The sequence below is a fragment of the Ceratosolen solmsi genome, unplaced genomic scaffold (assembly GCF_000503995.2).
Source record: "Ceratosolen solmsi marchali unplaced genomic scaffold, CerSol_1.0 scaffold148, whole genome shotgun sequence".
Taxonomy (NCBI): Eukaryota; Metazoa; Arthropoda; class Insecta; order Hymenoptera; family Agaonidae; genus Ceratosolen; species Ceratosolen solmsi.
This window is the reverse complement of record NW_011948446.1, coordinates 1,347,867-1,365,028: the sequence shown is the minus strand read 5'-3', so window position 1 is coordinate 1,365,028 and position 17,162 is coordinate 1,347,867. Positions and strand designations below refer to the sequence as shown.

General features: G+C 28.4%; 3 protein-coding genes across 3 annotated transcripts in view; 2 read left to right on the top strand and 1 right to left on the bottom strand.

Moving 5' to 3' along the window:
- The first annotated feature begins 839 nt into the window (after positions 1–839).
- On the top strand, positions 840–3,174 carry LOC105366213 (uncharacterized). Its single transcript, XM_011504571.1, has 2 exons — positions 840–1,164; positions 2,898–3,174. Exons 1-2 carry the CDS (start codon positions 931–933, stop codon positions 2,973–2,975), a joined length of 312 nt encoding a protein of 103 aa, XP_011502873.1. The 5' UTR covers positions 840–930; the 3' UTR covers positions 2,976–3,174.
- A 13-nt stretch (positions 3,175–3,187) lies between these two features.
- Positions 3,188–7,108, top strand: LOC105366212 (transmembrane protein 256). Its single transcript, XM_011504570.1, has 6 exons — positions 3,188–3,322; positions 4,261–4,408; positions 5,801–5,932; positions 6,289–6,448; positions 6,522–6,637; positions 6,931–7,108. The coding sequence occupies exons 3-6, from the start codon at positions 5,864–5,866 to the stop codon at positions 7,072–7,074; spliced, it is 489 nt and encodes a 162-aa protein (XP_011502872.1). The 5' UTR covers positions 3,188–3,322; positions 4,261–4,408; positions 5,801–5,863; the 3' UTR covers positions 7,075–7,108.
- A 1,272-nt stretch (positions 7,109–8,380) lies between these two features.
- ctrip (E3 ubiquitin-protein ligase ctrip) overlaps positions 8,381–17,162 on the bottom strand; it is a 29,375-nt gene continuing 20,593 nt past the window's right edge. The window contains exons 12-24 of the mRNA XM_011504569.1: positions 16,984–17,162; positions 16,666–16,903; positions 15,920–16,325; positions 15,150–15,338; positions 14,898–15,080; positions 14,365–14,556; positions 14,057–14,262; positions 12,753–13,175; positions 12,205–12,457; positions 11,614–11,859; positions 11,196–11,525; positions 10,783–11,101; positions 8,381–10,335 (exon numbers count right to left, since the gene is read on the bottom strand). The exon at positions 16,984–17,162 is cut by the window's right edge and continues 38 nt beyond it. Of these exons, the coding sequence (XP_011502871.1) occupies positions 10,139–10,335; positions 10,783–11,101; positions 11,196–11,525; positions 11,614–11,859; positions 12,205–12,457; positions 12,753–13,175; positions 14,057–14,262; positions 14,365–14,556; positions 14,898–15,080; positions 15,150–15,338; positions 15,920–16,325; positions 16,666–16,903; positions 16,984–17,162 (3,361 nt within the window). The 3' untranslated portion in view covers positions 8,381–10,138. The remainder of the gene's footprint in view (positions 10,336–10,782; positions 11,102–11,195; positions 11,526–11,613; positions 11,860–12,204; positions 12,458–12,752; positions 13,176–14,056; positions 14,263–14,364; positions 14,557–14,897; positions 15,081–15,149; positions 15,339–15,919; positions 16,326–16,665; positions 16,904–16,983) is intronic.

The following is a 17,162-nucleotide window of genomic DNA, read 5'->3' as shown; positions in this document are numbered from 1 at the left end:
ACGCACACATCCGTGGGCGCACCGCACGCACAATGGGCACACGCGCACAGAGGCACAGGGAAACGGGTGCGCAAGAACGCAGACGGCGGCTCCCCTTTGGGAAAAAGCGAAGAACTCGGATTCCTAGGCCCCGTATCCTCGAACCTCGCCCCCAAAGCTAATCGCCAAACCAATCCCGCGCATAAGCACCTACGTACACGCGACACCTAGACGGTCCGCTTCTCGTTGTCGCGATCCGGAGAGCACGGCGGCAGCGGCGGCGACAGCAGCAGCGGCGGCGGTAGCAACGACGACGGTGGCGGCGGCACCGCGAGGAGAATCGATGCGCGGGACGCGGGCAGAAAGAAGCGAGAGTTAGCCAGCTAGCCAGCGAGCGAGTGAAAATGACCAACGACGACTACTCGAGCGAGTGGACCCTCGTACTGGCGTTACGTACGTCGAGGAGTTACGACGACGATCGCTCGCTTGCAGCCCGCGACTCTCGACGTGTACGCGCGTCGCGCGGGCGAATTTTTCTTCCGTCACCTCCTTCGCGCCCCCCCCCCCCCCACCCCTCACCGTTCTCGTCGGCCGTCGCCAAACCGCCACCACCAGCGCCGCCGCCACCTCCTCCTTCGCCTCCTCTTCCTCCTCCTCTTTTTCCTCTTCTTCCTCCTCCACCGCCACTTCCTCGTCTACCTTCGGTTTTGTGCGCGTGTGCGTGCGTAAGTGAGTGCGAGCGTCTGCTGCGTTTACGAGAGAAGAGAGAGAGAAAGAGAAAGACAGAGAGCGCGCGCACGCAACCGTGTATTCAACACGCTGTGTTCTCCGGGGGACTCTACAAGCCCCTTCGGTCTCCTCGGTCACCGCTACCCTGCCCCACCCCTCAATGATGCGGCGCTTCCTTCGCTCCTCGCCACTCAGCGACGCGGTTCGCGATGGCGTCGTCTGATGCGCGCAGTCGATGCTAATATTCGATTTCTGGATTTGAAAGAGGAAGACGCGCAAGGGACAAGACCCAATTTGTATCACGACGAGCTGCCCCGTCCGCCAGACCCGCCCCGCCTCTTCCGGCTGGCGATCGACTCAATTGCGACGGTCAGCGCCTTTGTAATAGCCACGGGACCAAGGACTCCAGCACCAAGAGTTGTCGCAGCTCGACTCCTCGCGAACACGACTCTTAACGTTTAACAAATTTTCTGCGAGTGTTAGATCTTTTCGGCTGCTTAAAATGACGAGGCATTATGCGCATGCGCGAGGCACAAACGCGCCATTCGTGCGATAACTTAAATCCTGCACGATGATAGTAAAATACGCATAAAAAATTAAATGATTTTTTAAACTTAGTTAAGCAAATGCTTGCAAGATTAATAGAAGTTACGCGTGTTAAGCGTTGCAAAAGTTTTTTGTTCTTACCTTGACATGTTCTAACCACGATGACAAGTTGTTTATTAACGATGATTGTTTAATATTAGAATACTTTCACTTTTAAACGCTATTCCATCGTGTATGGATAAATGCATCGTGTAGCAATGACTAAAATACATTGAATCGTACTTGACGACATGCCTCTCTCTCTCTCTCTCTCTCTCTCTCTCTCTCTCTCTCTCTCCTTTATCGGTATATTTTTATTCATACGTTCTTATGTTATAATTTAAAATTTGCTTTAACGTGATGTTTAAATTGAATTGTTCTTACAAAGGAGGCATCACTATTAATAAGTAACGAGAAAATTGTTTTATTTAACATTTTTTAATTAAAACCAAATTTAAACTACATTTTTCTTTTAAAAATATAAAATCTAAACTTTTTCTGAAATACTCGATATAGATAAATCAAAATTGATTTTAAACAATTGTCGTGTATATTTATATATTAATTGAATATTTATGTGCAAAATTATTGTAAAGATATATAATCGCATGGTATTACGTTAAGAATAATTTTCGTATATAGATATGATATGCTCTTAATAAATTGAAATGTCAATTAATTATTAATTTACATAGTAGACAATGAGATTTGGAATTAAATAACTTACCTGAAGTTGGTTTTCAAGTAAATCGATATATTGTAGCTATGTATGTAAAGTACGTGATTTTTTTTATGTATTGTTTTATCTGCGAAATTTCTAGGAAATATACAACAAATATTTAAATCTAATATTTTCATGTAAATAGTATGTTCTTTCCATTAGAATTAGGAAATTGCAAGTTCTTGGATATAATAATAATGTTGATTTTTAATATATAATAAATAATAGATTTATATCATTTAATATATAATAAATAATAGATATATATCATTTAATATATAATAAACAATAAATAATAATGATATAATAATATATGTTGATTTTTAATCAATATTATTTTTAGCTTATTATGTTAGATCATTTTAACGCTTATGTCATTACATGACGAAATAACAGATTTTAAGATTTTTATGTAGGTGTATAATTATATTTATATATTATATAATTTAATTTATATAATATAATAATAAAAATATTATTTAATATTTTTATATATTTTTATATATATTACGTTTGTTATTTAAAAATTTGTTCATTTCTGTAAAAAAAAAAAACTTTATGAACGTATATAAAAATTAACTAAACATTGCACATCCTTTTTCAAATATATCACGAACACAAATTCTCGTCATATTAAAGTCTAGTTATTTTTTTTTTTATTTGTCTCGTAATTGAAAAACAGTTTGAAATATGGTGGTGGTACATCACAGATACCGCGATACAAAAAAAAATCATCCAATTTGTCTCAAAAGTAAGAAAAAATGTTCACTTTAAGAATTTTCAACCAAAAGAATAATATATTTTTTATTTCGCAAAATAAAGGAAAAAAATATTTAAAAATATTGAGAAAAAAAACACTCTTATATCATTCGTTCCATTGCAGGAACTCATGAGCTGTTCGCAAAGTCCACCCCCGCCTCTTGTCAGATGCTCGAGCAAGGCCATTGTCAATTCGCATTAGTGGATAGAGCTCGTTCGATGGCTGGCCTTTATTAATGAATAAATTGCCGCACCACATCGACTATTGTACCCAGGTGTATAATTCATGGACCTACAATTCTTAAGGGATTTTCGGTTGATTGCCCTATATTAACTCTAGTAGCGACTGGCTTAATAAGCTGCGTTAATCTAATGAAAAATAGTGACATTAGGATACATAATATTAAGAGCACACCCTCATTATACTCTGACGCACTTATAAGTATAAGAGCGTAACTTATACTCTCGTCGAACATAACTCGTCAACTTGTATTCATATTATAAAAGCAAGAAATGATATTGCCTCGTTTAAAATATGCTTCGTTTCAGGTAAGTCATAACAGATTCATCAACAACACTGCGAATTCATTTAGACTTGAATGCCGAAGATATGTTGAATTATTTTGTTATTTTAACAAGACATTTTTATAAAGAGACACAAGAAATCTTTATAACGAGAAATTTATTTAAATATTATGTGTTTACATGTTATTATACGTATATGTAATGATGTATTCATAAAAATATATATATATATATATATATATATATATATATGAGTAATGTAGAGTTTCCATATATAATGTTTTATAAATTAATTATCGTTATTGAAAATGTCCCTACTTTACATCAACGATTTTTTTTTTTTATATATATAACACTATTGCATGCTCTCGTTTATTACTTACTTTCGCTCTTTACTCGTAACTTTCCATGTTTGGATGAGCACGAGAAATAAGCGTTGACAATAGAATGAGTAGTTGATATTCGTTTATGAAGGAAAAATTAAAAATTAATTTTACAAAGTATATTTATAATTCAAACAATTGATTTCCTGCAATTATATGAAAGATATTACAAAGTTATGTTGAAACGTTAATTTCAATAATTATTTTTTCATTTGTTTTACTACAACCTAACCCATTTTCATATGTTCATATTAAAACAAAATAGTTCATTTTAGCAATTTTAAATTAAAAATTTTTTGTTTATTAAAATTTATTAGTAAATACTGTGATATATAAATTAATAATTATGTCGAATATTTTATATTACTTGAGTTATATCAATCCTGTGAGTGGTTGTAAGGGGATAGTTTCGGGAACGTCGCATGTAAGAACAGATTTAAATATTGTGAATTTGACTATATAAATTACAAAAGGCAAACAATAATATAATTTAAAATCATATTGATTTGTCATAAATCACATAGTAAATATTAAATTTATTATGTAAACAAATGTTATATTGAATAAAAAATTTTTTAGATATTAGAAGCAATAGGATTTATACCTAAAACAACAGAGCTAATACAGGTTGTTTCTGACTCACAGCAAACATTCAGTAATTATACTATTAAATTAACAACGATTAGTGGAATAACGGCTATGCTGATAGATATATATTTTTTAAAAAGTAAGCTTTTAAATAAAAAGATTTTATTAACTAAATTTAATTATAATTGTTTATTATTATTTATTTTAGAATCTAATAAAATAGCATGTGAAAAATCATTATCCAGTTTCAATATTGCATCACAATATCACTTTTTGAACGCTTTAATAATGTTAGGATTACCAATGTGTAATTTTCCATCAATGGTAGTATACTATAATTTAATAATAATTAAAATATAATATTTAAAAAAATGTAATTTACTTTAAAAAATACATGAAATTTAGTTTTATATATTTTTAGACCTATTTAATTAGGCTCTATATAACAAAAATATATTATGGTATTGAACTCAGTACATTGTTGACATTAAATTTCAATATACAACAAAATATGTCAAATATATATTCTATTAATACATAGAATATTTCGTGTAAAAATTATAAATTTATATGTTAATATATTTTCAGGCTAGTATTTGTATAATATTAGGAAAAATTCTTTACTGTGGAACATATTATTATCATGCTTTTACAGGAGAACTGTTAAATAGTAAAATACCAATCATAGGAAAATATATGTTTATTCTTGGATGGATTATAATGACTATATAAATTGTAAAAATAACTATTTCATAACATTTTTCAATAAATTTTTTAATGTATTTATAATAAATTTACAAATTATGAAATTGTTTAATTTAAGATTATTTTGTAAATACCTATAAATAAAGTATAAACCTGAATTAAATAGACTATAAATAAAAAATTGATATTTAAAATTTTTTTAAATAGTTTATTAATGGAATCGAAATTTTATTAATTTATCGGAAATCTAGTTATTTTTGGTGAAATGTGGAGATAGTCTAGTAAAAGTAAAAATGTATCATATCCATTTTAGATTTAACTAAATTGCAGTCAATGTCTGTATTGTTTAATTTAAATAACATAAATATCACATGATTGATGGAAATAAAGAAAAAAAAATTAATTTCAAACACAATAATGAAAAGTTTCATATATTACGGAAAATCGTATTTGGTATATTTTCAGAAGAAGCAAGAATTAGAGAAACGATATACGAGATAACTAATTAATAGGCTAAAAATAATTTTCAATATTTATGAATCAGTAATATAAAATAATCATTTTTTCTTCAAATATTTAAAACTGAAAAATAAAATTATGTGAAACAATTATTAATACAAATATGAGTTTTTCATATCTGAATATTAATTTGAACGTATAACATTTTTTTCATTAATTTAAAAACTTAATATATTTATATTTTGATTACCTTCATAAAATATTTATTAATACGTTTATAAAGAAAAGAAAAATAAGACGTTAGCTAATATATATTACAATATATAAGCTCAACAGTTCAAATGTTAAATTTATGCTTCATTTGCAGGTTACAATACTATAAGTATTGAACAAATTCAATGGATGCAAGTGTAAATGGTAAATAAAAGAAATGGAATCATACAAGAACGCTATATTACAAGCTGTTTCGAATTTACAAAATCTATCAAACATTTCAGACGTGAGTACTTTGAAATTCCTACTCGCGTAAGTAATAATCAGTAATTTGTAAAAAAAATTAAACTTTGATGTCAAACCAAAAAAATTGGCCATAAGAATACATCAAAATAAACATATTAATAATAATTAATACCTATTACTAAAACGAAAATTAGTAAAGAAAGGTGTATGAATATTTTTAAATAAATTATTCAAACACTTATAATCCTGTTATGATAAAATATTAAACTTTAATCAAAAGAAATTTATGAAAAAATTTACGATATTACATGTTAGATATTAGCACTTTATAATTCAGTCACCCACTAAATATTAAATATTAAAGTATTTTCATTTTTTGCCTAAAACTTTTTGTAGGTATTTAGTAATATGGGGTTAAAACCTAAAAATGTAGCAATAAGCAAAATGCTAAATAATCAACCACTTTGGAAGTTCGCAAGAGCAACAGGTCCATTTATTCAAATAGCAGCAGTTAGTGGAGCAGTAGCCGTTATATTAGGAGCTTATAATGGGCACAGTATGTTATTAAAAATGTCACGCTATATTGAATTTTTTATATAATTTTAAAAAAAGTTTATTAAATATTATAGAGCATTATTCAGAGAATGAGGAAAAACGAAAGCAAGTTTTTAATATTGCCTCGCAATATCATTTTATACATACTTTAGCAATTTTTGGAATACCAATGTGTCGAAAGCCTCACCTGGTAAGATATTTCTATAGCATAATAAAATTAATTGAATACAATATTGTAAAAATAAAAAATGCTTCTACATATTAATTAAATATAAGTTTATATATGCGTAAGTTTAGAATCTAATTATATAAAAGAAAAGGATTATCCTTAGAATAATGACCTGCAGAAGAGCTTTCTTTATTTGAATTACCATTAATTCTAATAAGATATTTGTTATATTTGCATTATCTTAATATGCGTTATTTATATTTAAAAAATGTTAATTATGAATAATATTACACCCAAATATTAAATTGTTTCAGGCTGGTTTATTTATGATATTAGGAAAAATATTATTCTGTGGACCCAACTACTTTTATGCGATAACAGGCTGTTCTAAATATAATATGCTAAATCCAATTGGAGGAATATGCTTCATACTCGGATGGCTCTCATTATTATTGTAAAGATTAAAGATTTAATATATTTTTGAAATCATTATAAACAATTAATATCAAATATATTTACAATATTTTCTTTTTTATTACAACATTAAAAACTAAAGTAATGTTAAAATAAATAAATTTTTCATTTATTTGTTTATATTTTCTGTAAAAAAAAATTTGTCAACATTTAAAAATATATTTGTTCATGTTTAATATTAACAAACTACTAGCTTTATATGTATGATATATATAATTATTATAAAAATTTTTATTGTTATAATTCAATTACTAAATAGTATAAAACAAGTATTTTATATTACTAATGTTTCACTTAAAATAAATTAAATATATTTTTATTCAAAATTTTGAAATTGCAAATTATATATAATATAATGCATTTTCTAATAACCTTTATTAGAAAAAAACTTTATTATATAAAAAAATATTTAATTAATATGGATAATTGTTAAAATGAAATGTTTTTGTCTGTATCACGTTGCATGAAATATCAAGCAATTTGTTGAATGATTTTATAAATGTAATTTTAGACTTTAAAACTTAATAGCATGTTCTATTATAATTTATTTTATCATTTACAATAAAGATAATGGGTCATATATCCAAGTACTATTTCAATTTTATATAGCATGTAGTTATGAAAGAACTTGAGCAAAATTTCATTCCAAAGGCTAATTTTAATATTTTATTACATAACTTATGGAATAAGGTATGCATGTGAAATCTATTTTTAGTTATTTCAGTTTTATTATAAATGGTGATAAAAAGTTTGAATGTATGCAGATTTTGTAATATCGATAATAAAATTTATTAATGTTTCCAATATTTAATATGGTTTTAAAAATGATAAAATGTATTAAGGATCTGGATATTTCTAAATTTGAATAAAATTTTAGATAATTGCCAAAATATTTTTTATAGTAACAAAAGTAACTATTGCCAATCTCTATAGTGCACTGCTATTCGTTAAAAAGAACAATTGTTTCAAATATAGTTTATACAGTTTTATTATTGAAATATTGTTTAAGTTTCTACATAAAATTTCAGATAGAAAAATTATACTTACCATAAATTGATTGTAAATTTATTACAATTTCAAGTATACTATATTAATAAATATAATCAATATAATTTCAGTGGTTCCTATCAAATAATTTAATAAAGGATGTGATAAAATTCATTTTAGCAATTTTATATATTAATCTTAAATTAATATTTATAAGCTTTTTGTATTACTGTATTTTATGTAAATTGTTTTTATTAAAGGAATCAAAATAGTAATAAAAAATCCAAGTAAATAAAATGAAACTCATTTATGCTAAAGGATTGATATAAATATAACTTTCGTTTATAATTAATAATTGGGTTTGGATCGTATCCGGAACCAACACGCATTTAATATGATGTAATCTTCGATATTTTCTACTTCAGCTAGAATTTCTTTTTCGTACAATGGTTCGCCTATCACTTGCATCTTTTTCTCTCTTCTCTCAAAAGTGTACATTGTTTCATTATTTGTGTAGTAAGATTCACTTTATCAGAATGTAATAAAAATAATTGTATATCCCTTTTTGTAATGACTATACATACAGTAACATATTTATTAACATTGTAAGTGTAATAAACACTGTCATGCATCATCAGACCATAATTATATCAAGAGTGCGACAGTTCTTTATCTTTAATAGTAAACTCACTTCAAACTTGAAGTATAATACTCTAGTTTGTTTTAACTTTAGTGATAAAAATTCATTTCTAAGTATACATTACATCCTCTATTTGTAACAAAGATTCAACTTTAATATCGATTGATCAAGTATAAACAAAATCTTACTACAATGTACATTAAATAATGGTCTGATGATGCTGGCCGCACCCTTACACAACTAAATAATAATCAAACTATCTAATCTATAATAGAAATATCAAATAATTATAGTGATACATAGAATAAAATTAAAGATAGTTGTGTTGTACTTTAGTTTGTGCACATTGTGTGTGTGCAAGTTTGCCTGTGTATAATGTAAGCAGTATTGCGTGTGTGTTTGTGTGTGTTGTGTGGTTATACGCGCGCGAATGCAGCAACGTCGACCACTTGCAGAGAAATCGGAGATGATGTATACGCAAGAGATTGATTACAAAAAGAGACAAAAATAAAGAGAACAACGAACATGAGACACGATATCATTCACTATCATATAATAATTATATTATGTACGTTTGGGCTTGGTCGTCCTCCCAACCCCTTTTAAACTATGTACTAACTCGATGTAGCACATGCCTTAAATATTCTTTTTCACCACAAAGAACATTTGTTCCTCCATTTCGCTCGATGAGGCAGGAGAGATGAGCGATGATGCAGAGACGCGGGATGCATCGATATAAAACTGTTTTACTTACACCTAACGAACGTCCTCTCTGCCTTACCTTAGCTTACAGTTCAATTAGTATTTGTTTAAATTGAGTGGTACCGATTTTTTTCGTTCACTATTATATAAAGTATTTATATAGACTTGTGTATATCAAACTATGTCGAGATAATATACTTCATATGTACAACTTCTTTTTCTTTTTGTTGCTTTTAATTTCTTTATTTTATTTGCAACACATTCTCTTTCTCGCTTTCACTCTTTTACACGCATTTACGCATACATGCCCACAAGCACGCACATCAAAGGTAAATCATTATTTTATGAGACAGATCACTAAACAGTATTTCTGACTCAAGATCAACATGTTTCCATTTTTAAATATCTCTTACTGTTCATTATTTAGTCGGATAAAATTATTGTATCACAACTCAAATTATTACACGTACAAAAATGAACACTAAATTGGAATTCATTAAAACGAAATATTGACGAGAAATAAAATTAAAGTACGAAGATGTTGATTTGTTTCAAAAGCAAAAAATTCTTGTAAATTCTGTAAAAGATTCATTGTCTCCTATATGATCTCTGCTGTTTTCGTATTTAATCTTTTATTTTATTAGATTGCTTATTACGCTTTTCACTAGGCAGAGCCAGAAGTGAAAAAAAAGAACAAACTGCGATTTGCTTGTCTATTTCTAGGAAAGATGGAACGAATGTTGGCCTTCTTGCGCAGCTATTCTAAGTTTTTCTCTCATAATATCCAAAGTAGAATAATCAGGTAATTTTAAGTAGTTGACACAAGTCATTACTGATGGTAAGAATTCATCAGGTTTCATCGATAAATCAAACGTCTTTCGTACTATTGTTAAAGGTGGCGTTAAACTTTTAAAACCTAAAAACAATAAAATTTTATATTACTTCATGCTTTATTATAATTTCATTCTATAATTAATAGCTTTGAATAAAGTATAAAATTCAAAATTCAAATAAAGAAAACTAATATTTAAAATTTTTATATATTACATTTTTATTATTTTAAATTATGTTTTTAAAAATATGAATTTTTATTACTTTATTAATTATTGTAAATAAAACATGCATAAAAACATACTAAGTGGTTCATAATAATTCATTAAAACTTTAAAGTGATAAATTTGAAAAAACTATTAATATCGATATCCAATATCGCTATTTACATTAATGCAGAATTTAGTTTAAAATAGAAAATATTACATTTTCTTTATTTTATTACCTTAAATATTATTGTATAGCTTATTTCATTAAAACAAAAAATAATTAAGTAAAGACAAGTAGTTGATAAGTGAAATTATAAACTTACCGCCAACGGGTAACCTAGGTGATCCAGTGACAAATTGAATGAATTGTCTTTGTTCTTCGCTACTATACTCGGCAATAACTTCATATAAAAATCTGATCGCTCGTGAATCAGGCGTGTATCCATGATCTGTTCGACAGCATTCGGATAATGTTTTAATATCCCACTTACTACCCGTTTGTGCATGACCACAAAATACTGCTTCTAATTCTTCAGGAAAGAATAGTCGCAATTGTGAAGGTGGAAAAACTGATTCAAAACCTTCTCGAAAAGCTTCCATTTGTCTAAAAACTCCTTCGTAAAGATACCAATGCACCACAAGCTATAATAAAACATACATTAGGACAATAATATAATAAAAAAATTTTTATTTTATAATACAGTAATATATATATTGCCTTAAAATTAGGTCACACCTTTATATATTGATCTAAATTGTGTATCGTAACATTAATGTCACTGCCACCTTTTCTTAATTCAATGTTATCATAACCAGGTAGTTGACAAACAAGCCCAAGATCGATGATTCGACAACCTTCTAAATCTAAAGCCTCGATCATTTGAACTTTTTCGCTAGATCTGAATGTTTGATCTCGTTCAATAGCTTCTTTTCGCCTTACCACATCTTGTAATTTACAAAGGGAGCGAAACACATCTGGATCTACGTAAGCGAGATCTGCTAAGGTAAGTGCATGTTCTTCACCCAATAACCATCGATAAAAAGTTAAACTAAATGGTAGATCCAACTAAAATGGCAATAATGTAATTAATATTTTAAATATATAATTGTTGACACAGATGTAAACGAAAAAAGAAATTCAATTTAAAATTCACCATTCTTGAATCGTAAATAGCTTTAGCCATAAATTTGCCTAAGAATTTAAATTTTGTTTTAAGTTTGGCAAGGTGAGATACTTTTGTATTCCATGGAATCGGCGTAGGAAATAATCCTTGGTTTATATATACATAGCCTTGTTCTGTGGGACTGAAACTACCGTGCCACAATTCTAAATCAGCACGTTGCAATTCACGAGATACCAATGCATAAAACTCTAAAGTAGGTCCAAGGCCAGTTCCCACCTAATTGTAATAATACATTATAAATTACTTATGTTTTTATAATTTAACATTTTATATTTAATTATTTTATTGTTAAAATAAAGAAATAGACATAAAGTTATTCATAAAAATATAAAAAATATTCAAATGATTATGCCATAATATTATCTTTTAACTATTATGATAATATTATCATAATAGCTTCTGTAGCAGCAAATTGAGAATAAATTTAAAAAAATTATAAATACGTTTCCAGTTACATATGTTTTAAAATAATTTGATCAATTTATATCGTGTATTGATATTATGTAAATTTATTAAGTTTATTGTATTAAGAAAACTAATTTTGTTAGAATACAAATTTACCTCATTAATATATTGCACCTCTAATAAAGCTTTGCTTGATGCTAAGTCTTGAATAACTTGTTCGGCTTGTTTAAGAATATCAGTTCTAGAGATCGTTCGTTTTCTCCTTTCTAATCTTGGAGTTACACGTTCCTGACTATCTGAACCACTTAATTCTGGAGCAGAATCAAGAAGACGCTGTAGAGCTCTGTCACGATCAAAAGATGTTGCATAAAATAACAGTTGCCTTGTCTCAAACGGAAATGAGAATGGACTGAAAGGATAACATTTTTTATTTAATAAGCACATATTTAATTTTTGTTAAGAAATATGAATCTTCTAAGTATAAGATCTTTAGAATGATTTTATAATATAAATATAAATATGCTCTATAAAATTGTTGTATACTTAGAAAAAGAAATTGGTATTTCTTAAGAAAATACTTGTATTATGAATGTTGAAATAATACAGTACTTAATTTTGTTAAATAAAAGAAAAGTTTATCTTAATTAAAATCACTAAATAATACAATAATTATTTTTTTCAATTGAAACTAAGTTAGTACTTACCATACTGAAGCAATTTGGTGTAGCCACGAAGGAAGATTCCCAGTCATAATGACCAATGGATCCTGAAGTTGTCTACTGGCTTTAGCTGCAATTTTACTATTGATGAATTCCTGTGATGATAGTAGATTGATACTCTTAACATGTGGAAATAATACTCCCCAGTTACGATTCAGGGTATATAACAGACGTAATAAGCACAAGCCATCCAACGAGGCATCTCCAATTGTCACAACTGGTGGTAAAGTTGGGTTTAAAAATGGCATTAATGGACAACGTTGCTGAGGTATTGTGCCTTCGAGCCATAGACTATCTTCTTTTCTCTTTGAGCTAATCTTTGTACTTTTACCCTTTCCTTTGCGGCTACTTGACTGTGAACTCGAGCCCGGTTTTGATGAAGCAGATGATTCTTCTTCAGGTACTGGTCTAATGATTTTGATGCATAAAAGTTTTAGTTTTACACCCATATTGACAAAAAAATTTTGAATCCAGACAATTAAATTTATATAATTTTAAATTTCATATTAATATATTAATATATTTTTTAAGCTTATAAATAAAAATCCCATAAATAAATTTTTTTAATCTAAATGAAAGTCTTGAAACTATAATTTATTATGTATTATAATTTGTCGTATTTATTTATTTAAATGACTAGAGTGTTTTATTATAATATTTTGATTATATATGCATATGCAGATAAATATAATGAACATATATAAATTTTTAGGATTTTATTAAATAAAAATAAAATTGAAGCATGAAGAATTTTGATATATTAACACTTCATAATATGTGATATATAAAAGGAATATAAGAACTTTAATATATATTTCATAATAATATTTAGTGATAATTGAAAAATTTCTGTATAGAATAAACTTTTTTTTTGTGTTTGGAATATATATCTTTATAAATATGAAATTTTGGTCTTTTAAAAATAGTATTATTTATAAAAAAATAATGCTTAGCAGCTATTTTCTATTTGGTGAAAAACTAGTAGTAGACATTACTTATCTGGCAGTGATATATTTATGTCGAATCTTTGATAATTTATAAATAAAAAATATAGTATTATTTCCAAAGATACGATTATATCAATTCTTTTATAACAAAAGAAATATATGTTAAGATATGTAATATTTTGAATTTTTATAGAATATTAAATTTTATTGCGATGATTGAATTTATCATTTTATAAAAATTTCTTTATATTAGAATTAAAATTATACAATTAATGAATTATACTGATATGTATCAAATAAAAATATAACTATAAAATTTAAATAAATAAAATCATGTATTACCTATAATATATCGTATGAGTTTGTACCCAAACTGCATCATGACCAAGAGGAGGTTCACTGTCAGCATCCGTTTCTGAATTATCAACACCAGAACAACTGAATTGTCTTACAGCTTGATATACGGTCATATTGAATGGAAGAACTTCATCCCCAATTAAAAACTGTAATTTGTGCTTAGCTGAACCTTGACTGATGACTACAGCAGCCTAAAATAAAAAATCGTAATTATTTATTTTAACTTTATTTTTTTATGCTTCGTGAATAGCAGATATATAAATATAAATGATTTAAATTAGTTGAATCCTTACAAGAGTATCATCAATGTCATCTTCACTATTGTCGTCGTCACTAACCATGGATTCTGCATCTCGTATTCTTCCATACCCTCTAACCATTAGATAGCGTTCAATAGTTTGTACAAGAGCAAGTGGATCCACTTTAACAGTACCACCCTTCCATTGTTTCAGATTATTACAATCAGGATGACGCTGAAGATTGCACTATAATATAAAAATTATATTTTTGCTTATTAATTATACATATAATGTACGTATATTAATTTTGAAGAAAAGACCTACATATTTGAATAATAGTCAATGACAATAAATATTCAAATGTTTTATATGGAATAATTAATTTTTTTCTTAGTGTACAACCAAATTAATCTTTTATTTAAGCATTATTTTTGAAAATTACTATGGTACATTAAATATCATTCAAATTATTGATATATACAATTTAATGAATTTTGATTAAAATTGTCTAAAACATATTTTTCATTTATTAACAATAAAAAATTCTTACATCTCAACTATTGAGAATTTAAAAATTATATTAATACCTTTAGTTGATGGGTATTGAAAAATTTTAAAGCGCTTGTTCCACCTCTACCGGCGCCAGAACCAGCTGGTAAATCATGCACCTTTACTGGGAATTGTTCCAATTGAGAAACACAACTATTTAATTTAGAAACTAAAGGGCCAAATGCTCCAGGATGTAAATTTATTAAATTGTCCTTTTGCATCTGCAAAATGAGAGCAATATTAAAAAATTTTATAATGTTAATTTCTTAAGAAGGATACCAAACATTTACCGTAGATTCTGCGAATAATTTCCAAAACATTTTTAGACGATCATATCGATTACTAGGTGCATCTGTTATAGTGAGGTAGTTAAGCAAAGCTTTGATCAGGCCACTATGATTCATTTCAAATGGTGAAATGTCACTTTCCAAAACAACATCACGAAGTTCAGTAAGTGCAGAATACATCTCTTCTAATTCCTATTTAAATATATAAGATATATATTTTTTATAAATAACCTATGTTTTATAAAATATATCATATTCATGATCAAAGTTATTTAAAATTGAGCAAAACTGAATTGAAAATTTATCAGCATTCAATAAACTTAAAATTTACAACATATTAAAATGATAATATAAAAATTCCATTTTGAAAATTGAATTAATTACAATGGTTTATTTTATAAAGTTAGATAAAAATTTAAATTAACTGCATTTATCAAATGATTAAGGTACAAGATTACACTATGTATTTTATGTTTATTAACACTACGTGTTTTATTATGGTATAAATATCAACGTATCTCCGTTTAAACAAAAATATTGATATAATCCTTCTATATATTATATTATTCTTTGGTAAAGTAAATAATAGGTATATAATAGACACACATATTTCGTTTATCATTCTAAAATAATATTAAGCATATACGTTAAATAATTAATTAACACGAATAGTAACTACACATAAATAAAACTTTTTTACAAGTTTCCACATCCGAGGAATTTTACACAATTTCATGACTAAGCATTTTTAATAAGATGAAACTTATACTTACATTAGATTGCAAACGTTGAATAGCCGCAGTGAGTCTGGAGAGTACAGTGAGCGCGGGATGCGTACAGGGTGCATCTAGCTGGTATCTGGTTAAAAATTGTTGCGCTTCCTCTCTTACCCAAGCCTTAGCCTTCTCACGGTTGCTGCCGGTTAGACTTGGATTGCTTGGTGGCTTGGACAAATTCGTTGATGAACTAGAATCTCTTTTGTCGTTCGCACTGTTCGGTGACGACGATTTCTTACCCCATCGAGCTGGATTGAGATTTCCCAGGAAACGACTGTTTTTAGGTGTGAAACCCGTGAATAAGGATTCCGGCTGCTGTGTTTGCTGGGGCGTTCCACTTCCCAATCGTGAGAACCTACCCTTTTTGTTCTGCCGTTTTCTCTTGAGTACGTCACCGATTCTCCTAAAAGTTTCCGATTAATTTTTATACCATTAGTTTTCCAACCAATTATAAATTTACTATTATTAAATCCATTATCCAGTTTTTCTTTGGAATCAACAATCATGTTCTTACGTTACGATGTGAAATAAAGTTTAAATTCTTATTATTTAAATGAATAAAATGTAAAACCTTTCCTTTTATTTAAATGTTGATATTTAATATACTTTAAATTAAAAATCCTATTGAATTAACGATTCTCTTTACTATGAATTTTCTGATTTAAATATAAAAAAAGATAATAAAATGGGAATTTAAATATAAAAAGTTATTTAATATAAAAAAAAATATAAAAAGAACTCACAAGTGAGCATTTGGCGGTGTATTTGAATCTTCAACACTAACGCTTAAATCACTTCTACTACGAGTCTCCATTGTGGCAGCCAGATTTGGCTTCATTTGGCTTGTAGCAACTGTACCGAATAGAATATTTCCATTTGTTGTTGGAGAAGCAACTGGAGACGTGGCACTACTAGAAGACAACGTCATAGTGGAAGATAATGGAGTATTCGATGGTCCTGGTTGTGGACTTGGTAATGTACCTGTGAAAATAAATGGAAAAAATCTGTTTTAGAGAAGTGCAGGTAATTTCTTTCCTTCAATTTGCTAATTAAAAATTTACCAGAAGGGCACTTGGGTGGTGATACTCCAAGAGGAATATCTGGATCAGCTAGTTGACGCACTTGATATAACACTCCTTCACGATGAAAATGGACTCGGAATACGTGAGGCAACCTTGTCATAAGAATATTTGCCATTTGAAGAGCTCCAATAACTATTCGTAAATCTTGCGAAGCCAAC

What these genes read in the sequence shown, in the direction of transcription:
- LOC105366213 (XM_011504571.1), top strand. Translation starts at nt 931, where the DNA reads ATGCGCGCAGTCGATGCTAATATTCGATTTCTGGATTTGAAAGAGGAA. An exon ending in TCGCGAACACGACTCTTAAC is followed by an intron (nt 1,165 to 2,897) that starts GTTTAACAAATT and finishes GTTCCATTGCAG; the next exon opens with GAACTCATGAGCTGTTCGCA.
- LOC105366212 (XM_011504570.1), top strand. Translation starts at nt 5,864, where the DNA reads ATGGAATCATACAAGAACGCTATATTACAAGCTGTTTCGAATTTACAA. An exon ending in AGGAGCTTATAATGGGCACA is followed by an intron (nt 6,449 to 6,521) that starts GTATGTTATTAA and finishes TAAATATTATAG; the next exon opens with AGCATTATTCAGAGAATGAG. An exon ending in TGTGTCGAAAGCCTCACCTG is followed by an intron (nt 6,638 to 6,930) that starts GTAAGATATTTC and finishes AAATTGTTTCAG; the next exon opens with GCTGGTTTATTTATGATATT.